General features: G+C 36.8%; 1 protein-coding gene across 4 annotated transcripts in view; it reads right to left on the reverse strand.

Annotated features, from left to right (window-relative positions):
- Positions 1-4,273: 4,273 nt before the first annotated feature.
- Positions 4,274-22,710, reverse strand: part of ATL2 (atlastin GTPase 2) — a 59,442-nt gene continuing 41,005 nt past the window's right edge. Inside the window, exons 3-14 of one of the 4 annotated variants that reach the window (XM_032410325.1) lie at positions 21,559-21,693; positions 21,176-21,280; positions 17,505-17,555; positions 17,146-17,202; positions 15,589-15,681; positions 13,383-13,521; positions 12,491-12,618; positions 11,300-11,356; positions 9,621-9,692; positions 8,525-8,956; positions 6,989-7,003; positions 4,274-6,402 (exon numbers count right to left, since the gene is read on the reverse strand). In XM_032410325.1, coding sequence (XP_032266216.1) covers positions 6,283-6,402; positions 6,989-7,003; positions 8,525-8,956; positions 9,621-9,692; positions 11,300-11,356; positions 12,491-12,618; positions 13,383-13,521; positions 15,589-15,681; positions 17,146-17,202; positions 17,505-17,555; positions 21,176-21,280; positions 21,559-21,693 — 1,404 coding nt within the window. In that variant the 3' untranslated portion in view covers positions 4,274-6,282. Of the gene's footprint in view, positions 6,892-6,988; positions 7,004-8,524; positions 8,957-9,620; positions 9,693-11,299; positions 11,357-12,490; positions 12,619-13,382; positions 13,522-15,588; positions 15,682-17,145; positions 17,203-17,504; positions 17,556-21,175; positions 21,281-21,558; positions 21,694-22,710 lie in introns of all 4 variants that reach the window. The other 3 variants (XM_032410323.1, XM_032410322.1, XM_032410324.1) reach the window with 3 other exon arrangements.

A 22,710-nucleotide genomic window follows, 5' to 3' on the forward strand; every position in this document is an offset into this window, starting at 1 on the left:
GTGTGGGATGAGGCACTTACTGGAGGGAAGGTTGCCAAGAATGACCATAAAAGGAGCAAAAAGACTGTAAGCATCGTGCTATAGTTATAAATGCAGGAGGGGGCAGTGGTGGGGAAGTCAGTAGATTGCCCACAGTACATTGGGGTGACGAGTGGAAAATTCTGACTACTCTGAAAAAGCTGTTTGCTAAAAGAAAAAAAAAAATGAAATCAGCAATGGAGCACAAGGACATCTAACCCTCCTTTAGTACCTGAAGAATATAGGGTGTGGGGAAAACCAGCCTTGAGTGGGCTGCACAGGAGACATTCAGCTGGGAAAGTGGAAAAGTGGAAAAGGAAACCAGGTTTCAGTTCAGGAGAGAAATGAAAACACACAGATTTTTGGGCAAATTTGCTAATAACAGATAGTGGATTATTACAAAGTACAAAGAAAGGGGGGAGAAGGCAGGGAAAGGTTAACGTTGGGGTAAGAGTAGGTAGTGGTTCTCAGTCCTACCTGCACAACAGAACCATCTGGGGAATGTTTAGGATACTAAGGCGGGGGCCCAGAACACCTGGATCACGATCTCCAGGGGTGCTCTGATCCTGACACATAGAGTTGAGAACCACTGGCTCAAGTGATATGTGAAGCACTGTGGAGATAAATGACTTCATTTTCTGACGTTGAATGGGGGAGACGAGTAGTGAGGCATGATGGGGTTGGTCCCAGAAGCAATGGTGGCGGGACGGTATTCTCAAGTACTGCTAGAGAAGACAGAATTTGGTACAAGACTCCTAGAGGGCAGTGATTTTACCTCCAGGAGTTTGTTCCAATCTCCTGGTTATTAACAGAGAGGCGCACGGTCATCCACTGCTGTATTATTAACACAGCAAAAATGAAAACATCAAAGATGCAACGTTATGAAATGTCAAAGTGTCAACGTAAAGATTAACAAAATAAAATGCAGCCATTTACCAAACTTAGAATATGATTTACTGTCATGAAAAAAGATTCAGGATATATTAAATAGAAAATGCAGTTTCAAAAAAACCATTATGTATAGCAGGGTATCAAATCGAGAGACCCTGACTTTTACACACCAACACAGGTAACAGACTGGAAGACCTTTAAGAAAGGTATCAGCGTTCATCTCTGACAAGTGCCAAGTACTAAGGGTGACTGTTTTTTTACATTTTGAAAATTTCTTGCACACAGTTTACATTGATAGAAAACTTTTGTTTGGGGCGGGGGTGGTGGTGGTGGTGGATTATTTAAAGAAATGGGTTTACAATCAGTCCGAATTCCTACTATTCCCAAGAAGAATTTGGTCTGTCTGGCCCAATCTGTTTCTGGGGACAGGAACATAACACGGGCTTTGAAGTATTAAGAAAAATCATCTCAAACTTGGAAATGAAACAGAAGACAGTACACCCTGTCCTTTCAAATTCATACAGGGGCACTGTTTAACATGCCTGCCAACGGGATTTCTTACTCGAGGACAGTGGTTCTCAAAACGTAATCCGAGGACCTCTAGGAGTCCCCAGTAGACTTTTGGGATTCTGGGAAGATCCTCCTTTTCCAATTACATAACTGTGTGAGGCCAGATTTTCTTCATATACTTCAACCAAAACAACATATTGCAACATACGAATGTGGAAGCTGATAATGAGAATCCAGCTGTCTGCTAAGCCAGTTAAGTGTTTTATTTGCAAACATGTAAAATAATGCCTTTTTTCCCTGAGAGAGAGGTATAGAGGTATTCTCTCCATTTTACAGATGAAGCAGCAGAGGCTAAGCTGTCACATAGTGTTTACCCAAGTTCACAAAGCATGAAGGGGTGGCGCTGGGACCAAAGCTCAGTTTTAACTCCAAGGTCCATCTCCTTTTCCTGAAATTAAAAATTAAGTATGCTTCCAAGTTTTTAGGTAGTCTTTACATTTTGTGACTGGGAAGTCTAAACTAATGCTCAAATGATCCCCACCCCATCCCCCAAACAAGTTAGCGATGGACAAGCTTCAGGAAGCCATTTATCAGAGTACTGGCCAAATAAAGGCAGAGCATGGAGCATTAAAACAAGAAAGAGTGCAAATTTTCTATTCCTGCTTCCCAAACACCCTTCACATTTTATTATCTGACTCTCTCACCAATCCTGTGGTAGGGAAAAACTCAAAAAAGAAGAAAACTATTAAGCAGCAATCCAAGGTCTAATTGTTCTTTCCTCAAAACCCCATTTACCCTCAGAAGAATCAAAGCCGTCACATGAGCATAAAGAATTACTTAGTGGCCTAGGAAAATGTCTGTTACATGGCGGGGGCGGGGGGGGATCACATACAGGATAATTGTTTTGGGGTAAAATAAAAATGAGGAGTGTTTTATGCATACACAGACGTGTCAATAAGCACAGGAGCAATTTCAACAGCACACCAAATAATGGTTACCTGTGAGGTGCACAATCAAAAGAGGAGAATTTCACTTCTTGTTTAGTATGAGTAATATTATGGGTGATTTTCACCTTGTTTCAGTATTAATAAAATCGTGTTTCCTCCGCCTTTTGGTGCTTTACAGAATGCCAAGACAGAGCTTTCATCATGAGTAGAACATTACTTGTCTGTGTCTGAAACTTCATACCGATCGAAACCCCCGGAGGTGTGCAGTAGCATCGTTTGCAAGCCTGAGGCACCCTGGATGCTCTCTTTGATAACGTGCTTTTCCTACCAACCTCACAGGACTGTTGTTATGAAAAGTTCCGATATATGTGGAAGTGCCTTCCTGGGCTACACAAGGCTGTGACCCCCTCTTCTCAACCTTTTTGTACATACTTGAGGCACTTCTGACCTGGTCAACTGCTAGGTTTGGCTCTGAAGAGCCCAGAAAGTCACAAATCTAAAAGAACATACAGGAGTTTTATTGCACTGAAGGATGTCAAGGGTAGATCAATTCTTCAACCTAAACTCCAGCAAACCCCCAATCTGAAGGAGAAATCCCTAGGATCTACGACTTGGGTAGAGAAAGTTAACAATTCTGTTCTCCTTGGAAAAGCCCTAATTCAGCTGTTTGCCCAGGAGGCCTCCTGGAAGATTCCCTAAAGTTAAGTTCCATGACAGAGGCTCCTAACCAAATCCAAGAAAAGTCATCTGGTTAGCAAACCCTGTGAGATTAGTAAACACTGGCCATGAGAAGACAGCTGCCAGAAGCACAGCCGACCGCTCTCCAGGCTGGTTTTTTATCATCATCCCACGACTAGGACAGCAAAGGGAAAATACGTGCACAGGCTGATTCTGATCAAAGTTTGGGAATTCAGCCACGAATAAATACTAACTGTGTGGAGAACAGACCCAAGCAACCTCCACCAGCACAGAGCAGCTAATCAAACAGCCAATTCCGTAGCTAGTTCAAAGGCCAAGCAAGTGCTTACCGAGACTTTGTGAAAAAGGCCACTTGAGGATTTATATACTGCCCCACTACCAGCACAGCCACACTGTTTACCGAAACTTGGTGGTGTATTTTTTAATAGGTTCTTAACCAAGTTAAGACCAAACTTTTTAAATCCCAAATAATGAAACAATGTAACTAACACCAACAGCACTCACACCTTCAGCAAGGATGAAGCCCCTAGTCTGTCTAAGTCTGAAAATAACTAAAGCCAAGTCCAGGTCAGAGTTCTCTGAAAATATAACCCTCACAAGTGAAATACTGCTCTTCAATACTACAAATAGAGTAAGTTCAAGGAGTGAGGAGGACTAGCTATCTTCATGAGAAATAATATATTACAACAGGGACGCCTGGATGGCTCAGTTAAGCATCCCACTTTTTTTTTTCCTTTTTTTCTAAAGATTTAAAAAATCTTTAAAAAAATATTAGCAAGAGAGAGAGTACGAGCAGGGAGGAGAGGGAGAAGCCGGCTCCCTGCGGGGAGCCCGATGCAGGGCTCAATCCCAGGACCCCGAGATCATGACCTGAGCCAAAGGCAGATGCTTAACTGACTGAGCCACCCATGTGCCCAAGCGTCCCACTCTTGATTTCGGCTGAGGTCATGATCTTGGGGTCGTGAGATCAAGCTCCACATTGGTCTCACTGGGCATGAAGCCTGCTTGGGATTCTCTCTCTCTCCCCTTCCACCTCTACCCCCACCCCACCCCTACACTCGCTCGCTCTCTCTCAAAAAAAATTATATATATATAATATATGACAGACTCAGCAGGGTCGTGAATGATTGTCCCTTCCACAAAAGTAAATTATTTGTGTCTTAATTAGGAAGATAAATCACTAAGTATTTCTTTTAAAAAAACCTTCCATATTATATGGGTTACTATAAAATTGTACCACAGAAAATGCACTAACACCAAAGTTTGATCAGTCAACAGTTTTGAATATTGCTTCTTATTTAACAGTTACTTTCAGAGTCTTCCAGCTGAAACCAAATTGTTTTTTTCTTGGAATTCTTTATAGAATCTTACCTTCTTTGTGGAAAACACATTCTCCAACAAGAAATACTACCAAATTCATGGTCTGGATTTCACAACTCTTTTGTTTTGTTTTGTTTTGTTTTAAAAGGTAAGCTCTGTGTCTTTAAATGCAGAAGAATTGCTATTATACAACAAACTTTTTATTTTTTCATTCATAAAAACAGTCCACAGCATTCATAAAACAGGGTGGTAGAAGAAATAAAAAGACTTTTCAAGTGGATTCTTTATGTTTTAAGAACAGATGAGTTGGTAGCAATTTAATACAGATGGAAACAATACAATCCATATAAAAACAGGATTTGAAAGGAGGAGGGGAGGAGATTATACCAACCGAAGTAAATTTAGAGCTTTCAGGCATGCAACTCAACATCTGAATTTTCTTCACTTAAAAACCAAACTAGGTGCTTTAATAATAGGTGTTTATAAAGAAGGCTACAAAAATATTGCAAAAATGTTAGCCTTACATATACCACAAAAAAAAAAAAAAAAAAAGTGAGAGAAAGAGGGAGAAAAGAAATTAACAAATCCCCAGCTACACCTAGGCTAATCACAAGTTTTCCCTAACAGAGACAGACACAAAGAAAAATAATTTTTACAAGCTTAGCTTTGGGTACAATACCTTAGAGCTCTCACTTGGGTGTTTTCCTGCTCATGCTCTTTTCAGTATAAACAAACATGGTTTATGTAATGGAATACATACTTGAGGGATTCCTTAAAAAAGAATCACAAGTTTCATTTTATATATACAACAAATTTTTAATTATGTACTGAAAATAAATTACAGGAAATAACTTTAAAATGCAACAGAGGACAAAGTCACGATAAACATTCCCATTGAATTCCCTTGGGGGGGGAGGAGAGGTGAGATTGCAGTGCTCATAAATATCACAAATATATCAAAAACTTCAAATTGTCTATGCATTCACACACTGACATGAGCCACAAACATTCCTTCACAGGGACTGTACTTAGCCTACCACAGAACCAGATTTTGCCATAAACTACAAAACTTTTAATACAAAATCGTATTTATATATTTATAATTCATATACATGCCCTATCTGTGATTTTAGAAAATAAAAGCTACACACTGTACAGACACTCTGAACTCATAGCTGTAGGCAACATTTTTGGATGGAATTTCTCCCCCAATAAAATTAATGGCATATTTTATGTACATGAAGGCTAAACTGCATAAAGACAGTTCAGTTTCCCAGATATGCATCTCCTTTTAGGGCAGGTTTATAAATTTAAAAAGGCAAGACAAATGTACACCTCAGAATCACTTTCTTAGCTACGAGAGTTGTCATGTAATTTCCGTGAAATTTCTGATACATGCACGTATGTAATACTGGTATTGAAGGCAGTAAAGCAACGTGTACTTTTCATGTAGTGGCTCGATAAAGGCTTCATTGTCTTCTGATCTGGTTCTTGGTACAGTGATTCATAACTTCACAAAAAATTAAAATTTCAATGGGACACTGGTGTTGAAGAGACTCTAAATAGACTTCTTAAAATATTTCCCTGAAATATCCTTGTACACAAGACAAATTTCACCAACATTAGATTAAAAGGAAAAAAAGAAAAGAAAAGAAACATGGCACAAATGTGCATGATAAACTAATGCTCCTCAGCCAATCTCCATGTCTTAGGAGCCAAGAACAGAACGTTTAAAACCAACAAACAATCTTCACACTCTGTGGCAGCCGTCTGTGAAGCCAGTTACACTAAACTACTTCTACAGTTGATTGTAAACTTTGGTTTATTTTTATTTGAGTTCTCATTGTACAGCAAGCATGAAAAAAAGGGAGAGTGGAGTCCATGAGGAGACGAACTGTCAGTCTGTCTTTAATCTGGCATGATGAGACACCTGGTCAGTCAGGCCTGCTTTGATAGAGTTTGTTACAGACTGCCTTATGTTTTCCTCCATCAAATTATCACCCAGAGGCTTCAATACCTGTGGTATGAGAAATGTGCAAAACAAATAAAAACATGAGGTAAAAAAAGAGTTACATATAAAAATAGATATAAAAATTCAATTCAAAGCAATGACGAACATAACCAGGAATGTGGGAAATAAAAAGATGCTTCTCCCAAAGAAAGTTATGATGCTACAAATAACGCAGTTAGACACTTGATGATGCAACAGAAACTACTTTCGTCCTATTCAAACCATTCACAATTCCTAGGAGACGGATGTGCAATTCCATACCCTATATGCAGCATCAAATCTGGTAAGTATACAGCATTTATGCAGACCGGCCCAGACGGTCCTGCTTATTGTCCTACATGTATAAGTGGGAACACTTCAGATAGAGAAAAAAGTTAAAAATACTGGCTAATTTTTCTTCTTGTTATTGTTGGATGACAGTCTCTGTCGCTGTGCTGATGAAAGAGCACGATGGACCATTCGACGTCTAGTAACTTCAAACAGTTTGGAAAACACCTAAAACATGGAGTGATTCGTTAGGACAATGACTCAGAGTGCCTTGAACTTAAAGAGTTTAAGACTACAAGAATCTGAGACTTTGTGGGTTTCTCACCTTCCTGGGACTCCTCTGAAGCAAAAGAAAAGAGAAATGCAAGAAAATTTAGGCAAGGTTTGTTGACACAGCACAGATCTTCTCTGACTAGTGATCAACTTACCTTAACTACAATGAAAATAATTTTACACACTTTAGATTCTTCCATTTAATTGTTTTGTAATAATGGTACTTCTAAAGTCCTAGAATCAATGCTATATAGGAGAATGACTGGTTTTCAAAGTAAGACACTGTACAATGATTAAAATTCATGCTGCAGAAAATTAGTAACGGTCCAAAATTTTAAAGTAGATAATTTTTTTTTAAAAAGTGAGATTGCTGATAGCTTTTTGTCCATCCTCTATTAGAAGGTATCAAAGGAATATGAAGAGAGATTTTTTTTTGAGATAAAGGGTTAAATTTAACAAATATCCAAACACAAGCTTCCAAATCAGATCCGAGTAAATCGAGCATTTCTCTGAAGAATAAATACAAAATCCAAATTAATATAGTGGGTCACTTTATAAAATAATAATGACATTATTAACAAGAAAAGTCAATACCCAATAAACCTTCCTCAAAAAATGATTTACTTCTTCAGTCTTTAAATTTAAAGCCAAAACCAACATGAACCTGCATATCCTAGATCTTCAAATAAGCCCAATACTTTCATCAGCCCAGAAAAGATATCTGAAAATGCCTATTATACTGTCCATCAATAATAACATCTGCAGCTTTCACTCTGATCCTCGACATGATGCTCAAGTATTTCACGATGATCATTTTAATGACAACATCCTTAAATGGAATTTTCTGAACACAGGCATTCCAGCACACAGTTGGCCAATATACAACATGGTTTTCCTTAGTAGATTCTTGTCAGGCCCGACTCTGAATTCTGGTTTGAGGTAAAAGATTAGGATTTGAATTCTAGTTGAGGTAAATGATTATGATTAAGCGAAGCTGGTTCTCTTTGTAGCACTTTGCTTTGTTCATTAGTGTTTCCATAGAAGTCGAACAAAATTCCTTTGGTGAAAGAAAACCCTATAGGGTTGTTCCTTGTCGTGCATCAGTAAATCACCACTATCTTCATGGAAGGCAACGAAGACCTGAATGCCATCCAATATTTTTCCTCAAATATTAAGCATGCATTGCTTTTTGTCAGTATTACTATGAAACTTCTTTTGCTTTCCTAAAGCACTGCACTTCCAAATTTCTTTTCCTTACACTGACTATAGTTTCTTTCCTCTAAGAAAAAAATCCTTAGAGACTCTGGCCCTGCCCATGGTCTGGCATCATCAGGCCTACGACTAAGAATCTATCGAAAGGATATTACAGATTTTAGCCAATCAAAGCACACTATAATTATGACTTTAAGAAAAAAATTTTCCGGTTCATAATTGATATTCAGATTATACAACCAAACAAAACAGAAAACATCCTTTGACATTCCTCATATAAAGGAAAAGTAGGTGTTTGCAAATACTGCAGGAGAAGGGTGGGGAAGTGTCACGGGGATGAAATTAGTCACTGAAAAACCAAAAGATAGATACCAACCTGTTCCCATAGTGTTTCAGCAATCTGATCAATCATTGTTCCAATTTCTCTGAACTCCCCAGAGTATTTTACATATGCCCAAGTACAAAGAGATGTCAGTGCTAACCCCATGATAAGGTTACACAAGACGGCTATAGAGTTTAGGCCAATGAAGCCAGTCAGTCCTGAGATTATATACATAGCAAACATGACTGCAAACAGTGTGGCAGGAGTACGAGCAGCATAGAAGATATTTTTGCCATCATTGTGCTTTATAAAATTTGCATAGGTTTCTTCAATTTCAGCTTCAAGCTGGTCCTGATAACGATGGCAGAATTCATCTCCACCCATTTTTTTTACTGAACGAAACTGTTTAATCGCCACTTCCTTGAGATCCAGGTGTTTTCGCTCCAGATCTGAAGGTGCAATGTAAGGCTTGTCCCCACCACATACCTGTCCAGACAGGATTACAGAAGGACACATTACAGGCTAGAAATAATTCACACTTGAAAGAAGCTCCCTGCTCACAGTTTTTAATCTCAAAAAGCCAAGCCACCTACATAGTTGAGTTTTAAACTTATTCATAATACCTCACACATAATCATAACTTATTTCTTATGTTTAACTGACTCAGGCAAAATAAATCTTCCAAGTATGACTAATACCAGTAAAGACAAAAACAATTACACTGCAATCTGTACCTGACTTCACTTGACCCACCAACACACCATGAGAATACAAAAAGACTGCTGGCAGAAAGTGGGTAAAAGAGAACACAGAAAAAAGGTACTTTAATGTTCGAGTTAGCAAGGTTAGCACATAAGCTGCTATTGGCCTTCAACTAGTATTACATCAGAAGCTACTAATAAGAGCACTCTGAATCACGTGTCAAAACTATTTCAGTATGATTTGTATAATAACCTGCCACTTGTATCCTGCACCCTGCACTCTAACCATGTGAATTATTTTCTTAGTTTATTCCCAGCAGAGATGATAAAAGGGAATCAGGGAATGATGTAACCTGACAATGCATAAGGAGCGCAAATTAGTTCAATTATTTTAAATGTAAAAATCCTCTCTCTCACTCTAGCGTCAAATTTAAATGTTGGTTACAAACCTGCTCCATACTTTTGCAATAGATCTCTCTTGCTCCTGCTACTGCAGCAAGATTATTAGCTTCAGCTGTTGCCTAAAAAAAATAAAATGTGCCAATTTTATGCAAAAGATACTCAGTGGCTCTATAAATTCTGATTAACACAATAAATTATATATAATGAACAAGCCTGAAAATGAACCAGAGAAAACATTATCAACTTCCAGTCTTCCTTTCCAATGGAAGGGAACACCAGTGTAAAAGATAAAATAATTGCTTCTAATAGGGCTGCCTGTCTAATTTTGTTTTGCTTAGGCTTATTAAAATGGGTATGTAGGGGTGTCTGGGTGGCTCAGTCGGTTAGGTGTCTGACTCTTGGTTTCAGCTCGGATCATGATCTCAGTCAGGGTCATGAGATCGAGCCCTAGGTTGGGCTCTGTGCTCAGCGCAGTGTCTGATATTCTCCCTCCCTCTCCCTGCCCCTCCCGCTTGCACTCTCTCACTCTCTCTCTAGAATAAATCTTTAAAAAAAAAAAAAATTGAGTTTGGACAAAACACCACACATGCTCAGTAAATAACAAAGAAATAGACACAACCCTAAATTTGTCAAGCCTCCAGATGTGCAGAACCAAGAATTAGAGATATGCTTGATCTCTCACATCAGTGTTACACAAGAGACTTTAAATCCACAAAACTGCTTATTGCAGGAGTTTTAGAAGAAAATACTGTTTAATCTACTATAAAACTGAGAAACTGCCCAAAATAGCAAATCTTTAAAAATATGAACTAGATATGTATCTGAAAAAAATTAAACATAAATTTGAGTGAAAAATTAACAGTATGAACGCAATAACATAAAATTTACGAAGAACAGACTGACATGAATGTAACGTTAATTATTCTTAATTTCTTAATTAAACTGTTTTATCTTTTTTTAAAAAAATGAACTAGGTTGGGGCACCTGGGTGGCTCAGTTAAATGTCTGCCTTTGGCTCAGGTCATGATCTCCCACTCTCTATCAATAAATACAATCTTAAAAAAAAAAAAATGAACTAGGTTAAAATAACACTGTCCCAAAAGAACACTTCCCCCCCCCAAGATTTCATTTATTTATTTATTTGACAGAGAGAAAGAAAGAGAGAAAGAGAGCGAACAAGCAGGGGGAGCAGTAGAGGGAGAAGCAGGCTCCCCACTAAGCAGGGAGCCCACGTGGGGCTCGATCCCAGGACCCCAGGATCACGACCTGAGCCAAAGGCAGATGCTTAACCGACTGAGCCACCCAGGAGCCCCCAAAAGACACCTTTTGAAAAAAAAGGGAAAAAAACCTATATGCACTAGAAGCAGCTCTAAATCCTTGTATCAAGAGGAAAAATAAGCCTTATTTCAAACATTCACTGTCAAAGACTCAGAGAACAGAAGAAATTTGGTTTAGACAGGCCCATTTTAAGCCATCTCCTGCAAAAGAAATTTTTCTACACTTTTCCAGCAACTAAAGAGAAGGTACTGAAAACTCTCATTTCTGATGGCCTATGTCTGTGCAAGGTCTGCAATCATATAAAAACTTCAGGGCCCAAGACGTGTATCGCCTTAAATATTTGAAATTTATTTGCATGCAAAGAAGCATGATCCCATTTCCAGCATTTATCCCTAAACCGAAGACTTTTCTCCTTCATAAATAAATATATGTATAACACACACACTACCTGAAGCATGGACTTTGGATGTGGAAGTTCCTCTCCTTGATAAATTTTAATGTAAGCCTAAAAATAAAAAGACATTATACTGGCAGGTTAAACAACTTGGCTCTACAGAAGAAAAACATTAAATATAAAAATAATCCATACTTTTAAAAGGAAAGGTCTCGGAAAAAAATTCTAAATAAAAAAATGGAAAAAAATAAATAAAAGGAAAATGAAGGCTTAAAAATCATACACTCTCATTTCCAAAAAGTTAACTCTGTTCTCAACTCTATTAAAAACACATGTTGCAAAAAAAAAAATACCTTGCTAAATTATACCTTAATGTTTCTAAATATAATTCTAACTTACAAATTATCTCATATTTAAAAGTTATATATACAATGAAAAGAAATCCCTAATTCTCCCCTCCTGCCATTGTTTTAAATGTTAGAAAACATTTTTACTCAGTATTTCACTCTGACCAAGTTAAATTATATTTCAGTTCAAGAAAAAAAATTAGCTAATTTATGCTTTAAGAGTAAGAAGGATTAATTAGTTCATATAGGAACTGTTCATCTCAACTTTTTACTGCCTCTAAATTCGTAATTAAACAAAAATAGTATGAAAATGACCATCAACTGTCCAATAAATAACCAAAATTTTTACACTCTTAAGTTAACTGTAATTTCCCTTCCATCTCTCTGTAACTACTATGAGTAAGAAGAACTCTGACAATGGTCTTGCTCTGGCAAGCAAGCAATGATGACTAGAAAAGAGCAGAAAGGAAAAAAAAAATCTATGAATAATTTACTTGAACTCAGAAACCAGTTTTGTACTTTCAGCTGCTCTTATCAAGTCCTCAAGAACTCAAGAGAGAAGGCTTTTATGACAACTCAAGATGCAGAACTGCACTCCCAATATCTATCATCATTCACAAGTGAGAGTGGTATGACAATTATATGTTGAATGGTCTTCTCTCTGTATCAGAGCTGGAGAAAAAGTAGGTAATTCCATAAACAAACAAAATCACTGTCTAAGAGATACGAGTTGTCTGCTATTATTTTATATATCCTTAAAAATTGATCTAGCCAATTCAAAACAGAAAAACTATAAATTTCACTTTTCTGCTTTATAAACATACATATGAACATACATATGAGTTTTAAGTCAGCTATATTTCTGAGACAAAGTCATTTAATGTGGGAGTTTTCCTACCTTAAAGTATTCTACAAGATCTCTACAAGTGACTTTAGATCCACTTATCTCTTTTTCTACCAAATTCTCAGGTGCAAGCAGCAATGGAACCAGGTTTCGAAGCTCTCGTTTAAAGTCTTCATCAATATCTAACGGATAATGAGATAAAAGGCAACACCTTAGTGAAAAAAAGAAAGATTAAAGGAGTCCCCACTGGTATGCGTTCATAAAATTCTGTTTCATGAAACAACAATATACAGTGTCTATTACTTAAGTAGATTCATTTAAAAAAACTCATCCAAACACATCATATCTCCCCTTACTCTGCTACTCCATTTCCCTCATCCCCCAATAATTCTTTAAGCTCAAATAATAAGTAAGTTGTGGACTACCAAAATAAATTCCATATCCTTTTCAAAAGGCAAACAATTCATGAAATTGTACTAAATTTTAATACTAGATTTTGTTTTTCGAGCTATACTGTAAAACTTTCGTTATTCCTCCAGCCTTTTGCCATCATGCTCCAATCCAATCCTAAAATATACTCAAAAAATTTTATCATCCCTAAAACAGAAACTTAAATCTGATTACATGAATACGATATATTGGTAAAACATTTTAAAGACTGCAAACAGATGAAATACTGAAATGTTCTCAGCCTTCGGAATTTATAGGACACTGGTGCTGAGCAATAGACCACATAATAAAATATGCTAATCCATACACTAGACAGTCAAGGACAAACCAATGGAAAGCTAGACAGACCACACAGAGCATTAAAATCACCTCATTAACCAATGCATCAAAATGTGTTCCAGTATAAGACAGAAAATTTAAGGAACCATGTATTTTTTTTTTAACTCTCAGCCTCTAAAAAGTAAGTTCTGATTTTAGCAAGAATGGGAATTCCCACCTTTCAATCTCCCATCAAAACTAGGATTAGTTGCAACTTTAAGACCAGGATGTGGCAAAAGGAAGCAACCAAGATTTGAGAAACAATTGTGAATGTGCTTCCTTACATTCTGTAGCTCTTCATGTTGATTTTGTTTTACCTGAGGGTAGAAGGAGACAGGGTGAAGGTGCAAACAGGAAAAAAAAAGTTTTAAAGAAAACATACACCCATACTCACAAGTGTGCACACTTAACTCAGATGCTACTCCAGATGGGTTTTTGACAACAAAAAATTTTACTAAAGACCCATTTCTGACCACTTTGGTAAGACCCCACTTTGTCTTAAAAACTAGAAAAGATGTTTTTTTCCCATGTTAGCTGCCAACGAATGAAAAATACAAATAATAATTACTCGTAATATCCCACACCAGACTAACAAGTAGTGGTTGTGGTTTACAAACCAGTAAATAAATTAAGAAATTGCCTTTCAAGTACTTATAACGGCAAAGAGAAAAACAAAGTACTAATTTGCCTACAAATAAAAAGGTCAGCCCCTGAGCAAAATAACAGCTAAACTGGAAAAGATCCAGTGCAGTCCAAAGGACTTTTGAAACTTATTGGGATTTCAGTACTTACCCCAAATAATTATTTATGATTTATGCTAGTTATCAGTGTTTTGGGGAGAGAGACTGCTATTTTCTGGAAGAAAATCTTAAACTTAGATTTTTTTAATAACTACTTATCCCAGTATAACTCACATACGCTTATCCCAGTATAACTTACATACGCTCTCAAGGACTCTTCTCAAACACCATTTTTAAAAAAACATGCACCATTTATAATCAACAAAACCTGGAAACTACCTAAATCTCCATCAAGAATAGAATGAAGAAACTGTTGTCTATTCATACAATGGAATACTGCATAGCAATGAGAATAAATGAATTAAACTACATGCAACAGTATCTCAGAAACATAATACTGAGCAAGAAGGTAGACACAAAAGGATACATGTTGTATGTGATTCCTTTAATAAAAAGTACACACAAGGCCTGTTAGAGGTCAGGAGAGTAGTGGAGGGTTTAGGGGGTAGCGGATGAAGGTTGGGTACTTCTGGGTGCTATTACATGGCTATGTTCATTTGTATAAATTCATCAAGCTGCACACTTAATGACATGAGCACTTTCCTGTATCACTTTAGTAAGATAAAAATCTTGTCTTTGAAGTACATAATTCTGAGTTTAGTTAGTATGCCTGATATGCTTTGTGTTCATTTTTTCTGAAAAAACCAGAGAAAGATGACTGCAATATTATCTCTGACAATAGGGTCTGGAAATGCCTTTCAAATATCCAAGAATGAGGAATTGGTTTTAATCTTCTTTTAGTAATAAGAAAATTATACCCCAAGTTTTTGAATGTGGTTGAAAAACTACATGCATCATCCTATAGGCAAAATTTTATTAACCAAAAGAGAGGACCCTACTACTTATGAATTAAGGGATTTTCACATAACTTTTATGTATGAGAGTAGATGGGTGTATCTGACCTGAGGGTTTCCCCAAGTACTTCCATGGGAGGGTACGTTTAGGAACAAAGGATCATGTTGGTGAGGTTATTTTCTAGGAATGCTTTAGTGTAGCATGTTGCATGGGCCAGGAATCTGGATATTTGGGTCCTAGTCCCAGCTATCAACAGTTAAGAGACCAAAGGCAAGTCACTTTTCTGGGTTCAGTTACATTATATATTTTAAAAAGAAAGCTGAGTTAGATGATGTTTAAGATCCCTCTTCTATCTCTATATGCTGTCACTCTAGGAGACAGTATTCTTTGGAGAGAGGGTCTCACATCATGTGTTCAATGTATGCACATTATATTATCCAGTCTGTCCCAAATGTTCGAAAGGTCAATTGGCCAGAAAGAGACACACATGCAAGTAGATCAAAAAAGTTAGTCTCCTTCAAACTTTTATCCTTTGAATATTGATTTATAGTTGGTTCTAAAGAGAAATACTTGTTCCTTAATTTCTATTCAAGGGCACTGGCCTCTTTGGCAAGAATACAACCAATTTACTTTTCATCAATTCTGTATGGAGCCACCTGGGCTAACTTGGGATGTGCAATTTATGGTGGCGACACTTAAGAGACTGGAAATGTAAGCAGCAGTCCAGACAGCCCGCTCCTTCATCTGGCTTGGTGCTTATGCTCTCCTCACTAGGAAATGGGGGCTTACCTGCAATCTCTTTTCAAGGAATTGTTTTCCACCTTCCAAACCATATGAATGTTCATAAGGATAACTCCAATCCCGAATTAAAAACATTAATGTCTACAGACAGAAAAAAGTAGAAATCATTTCTTACAAAGTTTTATTTAAAAAAAAATCACTATTTAACAATCATGCACTCCCTTAAACAATCCTTATCAAAAGTTATAGTAACAAATGGTTAATACTGCTCATAGTTCTAGCAAGGTCCTGCTTAAGCCTACAACACTCCCAGCCCCTACACCAAGCAATTGCTTCTGTTTGAGAACTTCATGGTATATGAAGAGTCACCACAGGCAATAATACAGGGTCTTAAAAAAATGAACAAAAGGCATATCAGGGCATATAGATCATAATTTTAAGTCAAAGTTGTATAACTAAAAGACCAACTAATCTAATTCTAGACCAACTGATTCTCTTCACTCAATTTTTAATTTATATATGCTTAGGTTTCTCAATCTCAGCCTTACTGATATTTTGAACCAGACAATTCTTAGTTGTGCGTGGCTGGATGGTGAACAGCATTTCTGGCCTCCATGCACTACACCAGCAGCATTAACCTCCCTCCAAAACTGGGACAACCAAAAATGTCTCCAGACATTGGCAAATGTCCCAAGTGACAAAATTAACCCAGTTCAGAAAAACTGATGTAGGCCAGATAGAGTATATTTCAACCATATATACAAAATAAAGCCATAACCTGCCCGATATCTCATAAAAGTGACCACTTGAGCCACGTAAGACTGAGACAATCGACGTAAACCCACCCATACTAAGAATCACCAGCAATGCTGTCACAGAAAGGACTTCACATATTGATGAGCAAACAGGGTGGGTGTCATTCTCACCTACTGTAACACATCTGACTAAATTGTCAACTTATAATGCCAACTTATAAATTACACTTACTTTAAAAAAGAAACTACCTGAAATTAGCTTTGCTTTTTTTTTTTTTAAATTTAAATCTCTGTCATAACAGGACTCCACAGAAGCAAGCAGAGCATATGCTTCTCACATAACTCCACCCAGGTTTATTTCTGACTTAATATTCTGTACCTGGCATTTAAAAGGAATAAAAAATATATGGGGATTGAGGGGGTGGGAGGAGGGGAGAGATGCAATAAATTGTGAAACTTTTCTGTATGAAACCAAGAAAGAATAACAGGACTAACCTCAACTTGTAATATACCACCAAAAAACAAAAAACAAAACCAAAAAAAAACCCACTAATATTTTGTAATAGTTTCCTACGTACAAAAGAAATTTACATGACTGTCTCAAGTTTAGGAAATAACATCTAATTAAGAGGATATCCACCTCTCAATCTAAGTGTTGGCAATCTAACTATATCATTTGTTCTCTTTCCTACTGTGAGCCTACTATTAAGGTGGTAATGACATAAGTTTCAACTCCACTGAATCTGTTGCTAAAAATGAGTTTGTTGTAATATCTTCAGACTTAAAAGATAAGGTGGCTTGATGGCCTTTTATACGTTAAGTTTTTAAAAATGATAAAATACTTATTTACCTGAAACGGTTTCTGGTAGATTTCTTCCATTGCAAGTCTGCCGTACTCTGTAAATAACTATTAAAGCAAGTTATTTAAATTAATGCCCCCAAAGAGATTCAAAGAAGACACTGTAAAGCCATTCTATGTCAGACGAGATAGACATCAGAGCCTTTAAAATCATTTGAAAGTCAAACATTTAATTTTCTAACAGACTGGGTATACCCTAAAATTTCTTCTAGTTAAGAAGTTATGTATCAGTTTAAAACCATATAATACTGAATTTTCTTACACTGTAATAGGCTTCTAGATAGAAAGCCACAATTAAGTAAGAATTATATTTTCCATTCTTTGACACACATTCTTTGAGAAATACATACTTGCAAGTGTTGAAGATCATCTTCTTGAATATTCTGAGACAGATTATATACCTGTTAAAACAAAATTATGTTTTTATTCATTTTTTTAATACCCACCTGTATATAACTTTACTTGTAGAAATGAAGATTATTTTATATGTCAGCACAAATGAATCACTTAGTCATTAGCTTAACCAGTGGCACATGAAAAGGATTTTCTCTTTCTTCCTAACAGGATAAAACATTAAGGGGGAAAAAGTGGTGGTAAATTATGTAAAAATCATGAATACATACATAAGCGGTCTAGAAAGTAGCAGACATTTTTAAAAAGTATATTACGTAAAAAGGTGTTTTTCTCCTTTTCAAAGTTTTTTTAATGTTATGACATGATCATTTATTTTTATATTTCCACAATTATTTTTCTAAGTCAATGAATGTGAGGGGCACAGTTCTGCAAAGATAATATTCCTCCCTGGTATAGAGTGTGTGTATGTTTGTATATGGACAGATAGGCATAGTTTAGTTACTTGGTGGCTGCCTTGACTCCCTGGTATAATCGGTGTGTGTGTGTGTGTGTGTGTGTGTGTGTGTGTGTGTGTGTGTGTGTAGAAAGGTATAGTTTATAGTTATTTGGTGGCTGCCTTGAGTAGTCTGTGTGTGTGTGTGTGTGTGTTTGGGTGGATGGATAGAAAGGTATAGTTTATAGTTATTTGGTGGCTGCCTTGAGTACCATCCAGTCTACATGGCTTTTTTTCTACTTTAAATAAACCATCTGTCTTAATAACTTAAAATGAAAATTTTACCAGCCTATGATAGCTGAAAAAAATAACAGTAGGTGGCACTCTTGCCCTTTCTAGAATGTTTTAGGAGGCTTTCCAGGGCACAGAGCCCAGAGCTGAGGGTCTACGTGTTGTCAAGGAAGGGAAACCAGAGAAAAGACTGGAATTGCAAAAGAGGCCCAATCCTCCGAGTCAGGTTAAAAAGTGACCTAGGCGGCCGCACGGCTAAGTAGGTGTGCGCAGATGTCACCTCTGCTGAGAAATAACTTATGTCTAAGAAAACAGGGGTATTCTATCTTTGGAATAGAACAATTTGTTCTAACGGCAAATAAGTGATAATCTAGCTGAATCACTTGGAGGTCAAGAATATAAACAGCCAAAATAGGACAGCAAACCTAAAATGACATTCTCAGCTGACTATTTCTAAACATGGTACTTAAAAAGTAATTAATGACTGAGGTGATTATACTAGAGCTAAACTTAAAATCTGAAAGCATGACCAACCTATTCTTACCCATAGGAGCCTTAGCTTTTAGAAAACAGGTCGAGCTACTTTCACTGTCAGGGCCAGGTTGCACACGGCAAAGAGATTTGTTTATCTTAGATCATTAGTACTTAGCATACTGCCTTTTACTTAATAGATGTTCAACAATTATTTGTTGAAAGAATAAATGACAAGAGGACTTGTCATTGATCTATCAACCAGATAATGTATGTAAGGAAGAGAAATCTAGCCTCAAAGATGAGGAAAAAAACAATAATGAAAATAATTTTCACCTTCATTATTTACAGTTTACAAAGTATTTTCTCATGCATTATCTCATTTAGATCTTATTTCTGCCTCCACACAACCATCACACGTAAGATGGGTAAAATCCTCATTTTACAGATTAAGAAAGTGGCACAGTGGCTTTAAGTGGTTGTCCAAAACCAGGTCTCCAATACTATCATAAAGTTGAATAAATAAACAAGAGAACAGCAAGGTACCAATTTCAGGACAGAGAATTCTCTCATTATAATTTAAGGCAAGCCACAGAGGCAGCTTATCCGAAGCGCACGATGACTGGCTTCTGCTTGCCTCAAGGGAACGGCAGCAGTGCCATCTTGCAAGATCAGAGGGAAAAGGTAGGATGAAATAGAGAAAAGATACTGGAAGGGTCCCCAAAGCATCACTCAATTGGTAGTCCAGAGCTCCCCAGCCCTACAAAAAACAAAAGCCAAGCTGAAAAGTACTCCTTTTTTATCTCATAATAATATCCCAATTCCTTTCCATTCTGACAGCTAGATACTTCAAATTGAGGAAGGAAGGAAATGGAACTTGTATCAAGACTGGACGTATGTTCCAGATATTACCAGAAAGAAATACAAAAATTCCAAGACACTGTGACAGTTATCACCTATGACCTACTATCAATAAGAAACATCATCTCAGAAGGAGCACATACTTCTACTATTCACATATATACTTCTGGGTACATCATCACCAGCTAGCACTAACCAACATACTCAATAAATTCTTCAGCCAGAGAAGCATCAACCACAGATGATCTCAGGAAAAAGAAAGTAAAGAGATACAAAATGACATGTGGTGGTTTAATTCAGTCTATCAGCCTAAATTATACAGAAAAGAGATGGACTAGCTTGAAGTGACTAGAACTTGATATAATACCAAACACAATTAGAGTACAAAGTTAAGTGAAAAACAGAAGGGATTTTACTAAACAGTTCCTTTAAGTCCTTAGTGTATTACAGAAATAGCACATACATTTCCTAAGTTAAATATGAACTCTTCCACCTCTAATAAAGTACTAGATGTCATACATATCAAGTAGAAAACTAAGTTTAATTACTTTAAAAACTAAGTTTAATTTTTCTTTATTGGTTTAACCAAAACATAAAAGATCTACTCTACACCTTAATATATCTGGGAACCATATGACTGAATTCAAGTAAAGATGACATGCAGTATCTTCTCCTTTTTTAAAAAAAAAAAAAAGCACAGGGATGCTCAGTGAGTTAAGCCTCCAACTCTTCACGTCAGCTCGGGTCATGGATCTTGGGGTTATGAGATCAAGCCCCATGTCGGGCTCTGTGCTCAGCGCAGTCTGCTTGAGATTCTGTCTCTCCCCCTGCCCCTCCCCGCTTTCATGTGCTTTCTCTCTTGCTCTCAAATAAATGAACAAATCTTAAAAAAAAAAAAAAAGTATAGGTGCTATGATGAAAAACCAAAGGGATTGGCTATTGGTTTATTACTGAAGTATGAAATTTCACATTGTGAACCAGAAAAGCATGGAAATATAAATGACCAATAAGAAGTGTAAATAACTCTAATTTTAATCCTTTTTTCTTTAATCAAAAGACTTTTGTTTTCAATGTGGATCTTTTTTTTTTTTTTTAAAGATTTATTTGACAGAGAAACACACAGCGAGAGAGGGAACAGAAGAAGGGGGAGTGGGAGAAGGAGAAACAGGCTTCCCGCTGAGCAGGGAGCCCGACGTGGGGCTGGATCCCAGGACCCTGGGATCATGACCTGAGCTGAAGGCAGACGCTTAATGACTGAGCCACCCAGGCACCTTCTTTTTCTTTTTCAAATTTTTATTTATTTAAATTCTAGTAAGTTAACATACAGTATAATATTGATTTCAAGAGAATTTAGTGATTCATCATTTATATGTAACACCCAGTGCTCAACAAGTGCCCTCCTAAATCTCCATCACCTATTTAGCCCATCCCCCACCCTCTCCCCTCCAGCAACCCTCAGTTTGTTTTCTATATTGAGTCTTTTACAGTTGTTTGCTTCCTTCCCCTCCCTTTACCCTATGTTACCTGTTTTGTTTTCAAAAAGCATTTTAAGAAAGAGCAAAGGTATTAGGGTTATCTGAACTGATCATACCACAGCATTTCATGTCTCACCTGGACAGAGCTAGTCATGGTGCTCAGAGCGAACACCGTTGCACAGTCTTTGATAGTTGACTGGCTATCAAAGGCACCCTGGGTATCCATTAGCAGCACAGCCACCTAGGAATTTAAAAGTTTAAAATACTAAGTAAAATATTCACCAATAGTGACTATTAAAACCAAATTTAAAATGATAAATGTCAAAATCAGTAATTAAGTCAAGAAAAGTACTCTAAGCTAAATATCTCACACATTTTGACATAATAACCCATATATGTTATGTTGAAGTTATCAGACATTAATAGTTCTGTGCTATTTTGCTCTTTAATACCAGGAAATAGCTCAAAAAAGAATATGGAAGAAAAAAAAACAGTAAGAAACTATAAACAGAATTTTACTTTCGTTCCATTAGGTCTGTCGATTACAAATACTTCATTCCAGACTTGTATGCCTGTTGTTTCTCTTTCACAACCACCTCGCCATGTAAAGCCAGTCAATGGTTCATTGTTTCCACCAATCCAACTTTGGGAATCCTGTCAAAGTCAAGCATAAATGTAAAATAAAACACAAAAAATTAAGAACTAAGGGGAAGTGTAAGAAATCACCCATTCTTTATTTTACAGGTGAGGCAGGTAAGTCCAGCAAGATAAAATACATGGTAACATTACACAAATAGTTACAAAAGCAATCCCAAGTGCCATCTGAGGTGCTTTGTCTTAGAGCTGTAGTCTCCTACAAACTGAACGTTCTCAAATCTCACATTTTTACTCTTCAGGCTTCTAGACAGGTGAGGTCATACCCACTTTCCCATTTTGAAGATTTCCTATGTTTAAAAATCCTAAGAAGTAGATACCAGCTATTGTGACATCTCCTCGTACAGATAAGCAAAACGAAGTTCCAGAAAGAATGGCTGTCAGAAAAGCACTGCTCTCTTAGAATAGCTTATACTAAAATGTTTTCACACTGCCTTAATTTTCTCTTTAAAAAATATCAAGTTTAAAAATAACCACAACACTTGCTTGGAACCTGATTCAAACAATCCAATTAGTTAAAAAAAAAAAAAAAAAAAAAGGCTTTTTTTCAAAACCAAAAGGGAAATCTGAACCCAGACATGGTATTTTACTAGGCAGTACTAAATCACAGTAAAAATGATTGCTTGGTGTGATAACAGTATTGTGGGTAATACTAACAATAACAGAGTTCTTAACTGTTAAATAGTCAAGTATTTACGGTGAAAAAATAAACCTGGCATATGCTTTAAAATATTCCAGCAAAAAATAAAAGGGCAGGGAGGTATACAGATGAAACAAGACCAACAAAATGTTGATACATATATTGGGGTTCATCATACTATCCTATCTTTGGGTAAGTTAAAATTTCCATAATAAAATGTTCTAACTAAAACCACAGGGCCGGTGGGAATGCAAGCTGGTGCAGCCACTCTGGAAAACAGTACGGAGGTTCCTCAAAAAGTTGAAAACAGAGCTACCCTACGACCCAGCAATTACACTACTGGGTATTTACCCCAAAGATACAAACATAGTGAACCG

Source organism: Phoca vitulina, unplaced genomic scaffold, assembly GCF_004348235.1.
Source record: "Phoca vitulina isolate PV1807 unplaced genomic scaffold, GSC_HSeal_1.0 scaffold12, whole genome shotgun sequence".
Classification (NCBI taxonomy): domain Eukaryota; kingdom Metazoa; phylum Chordata; class Mammalia; order Carnivora; family Phocidae; genus Phoca; species Phoca vitulina.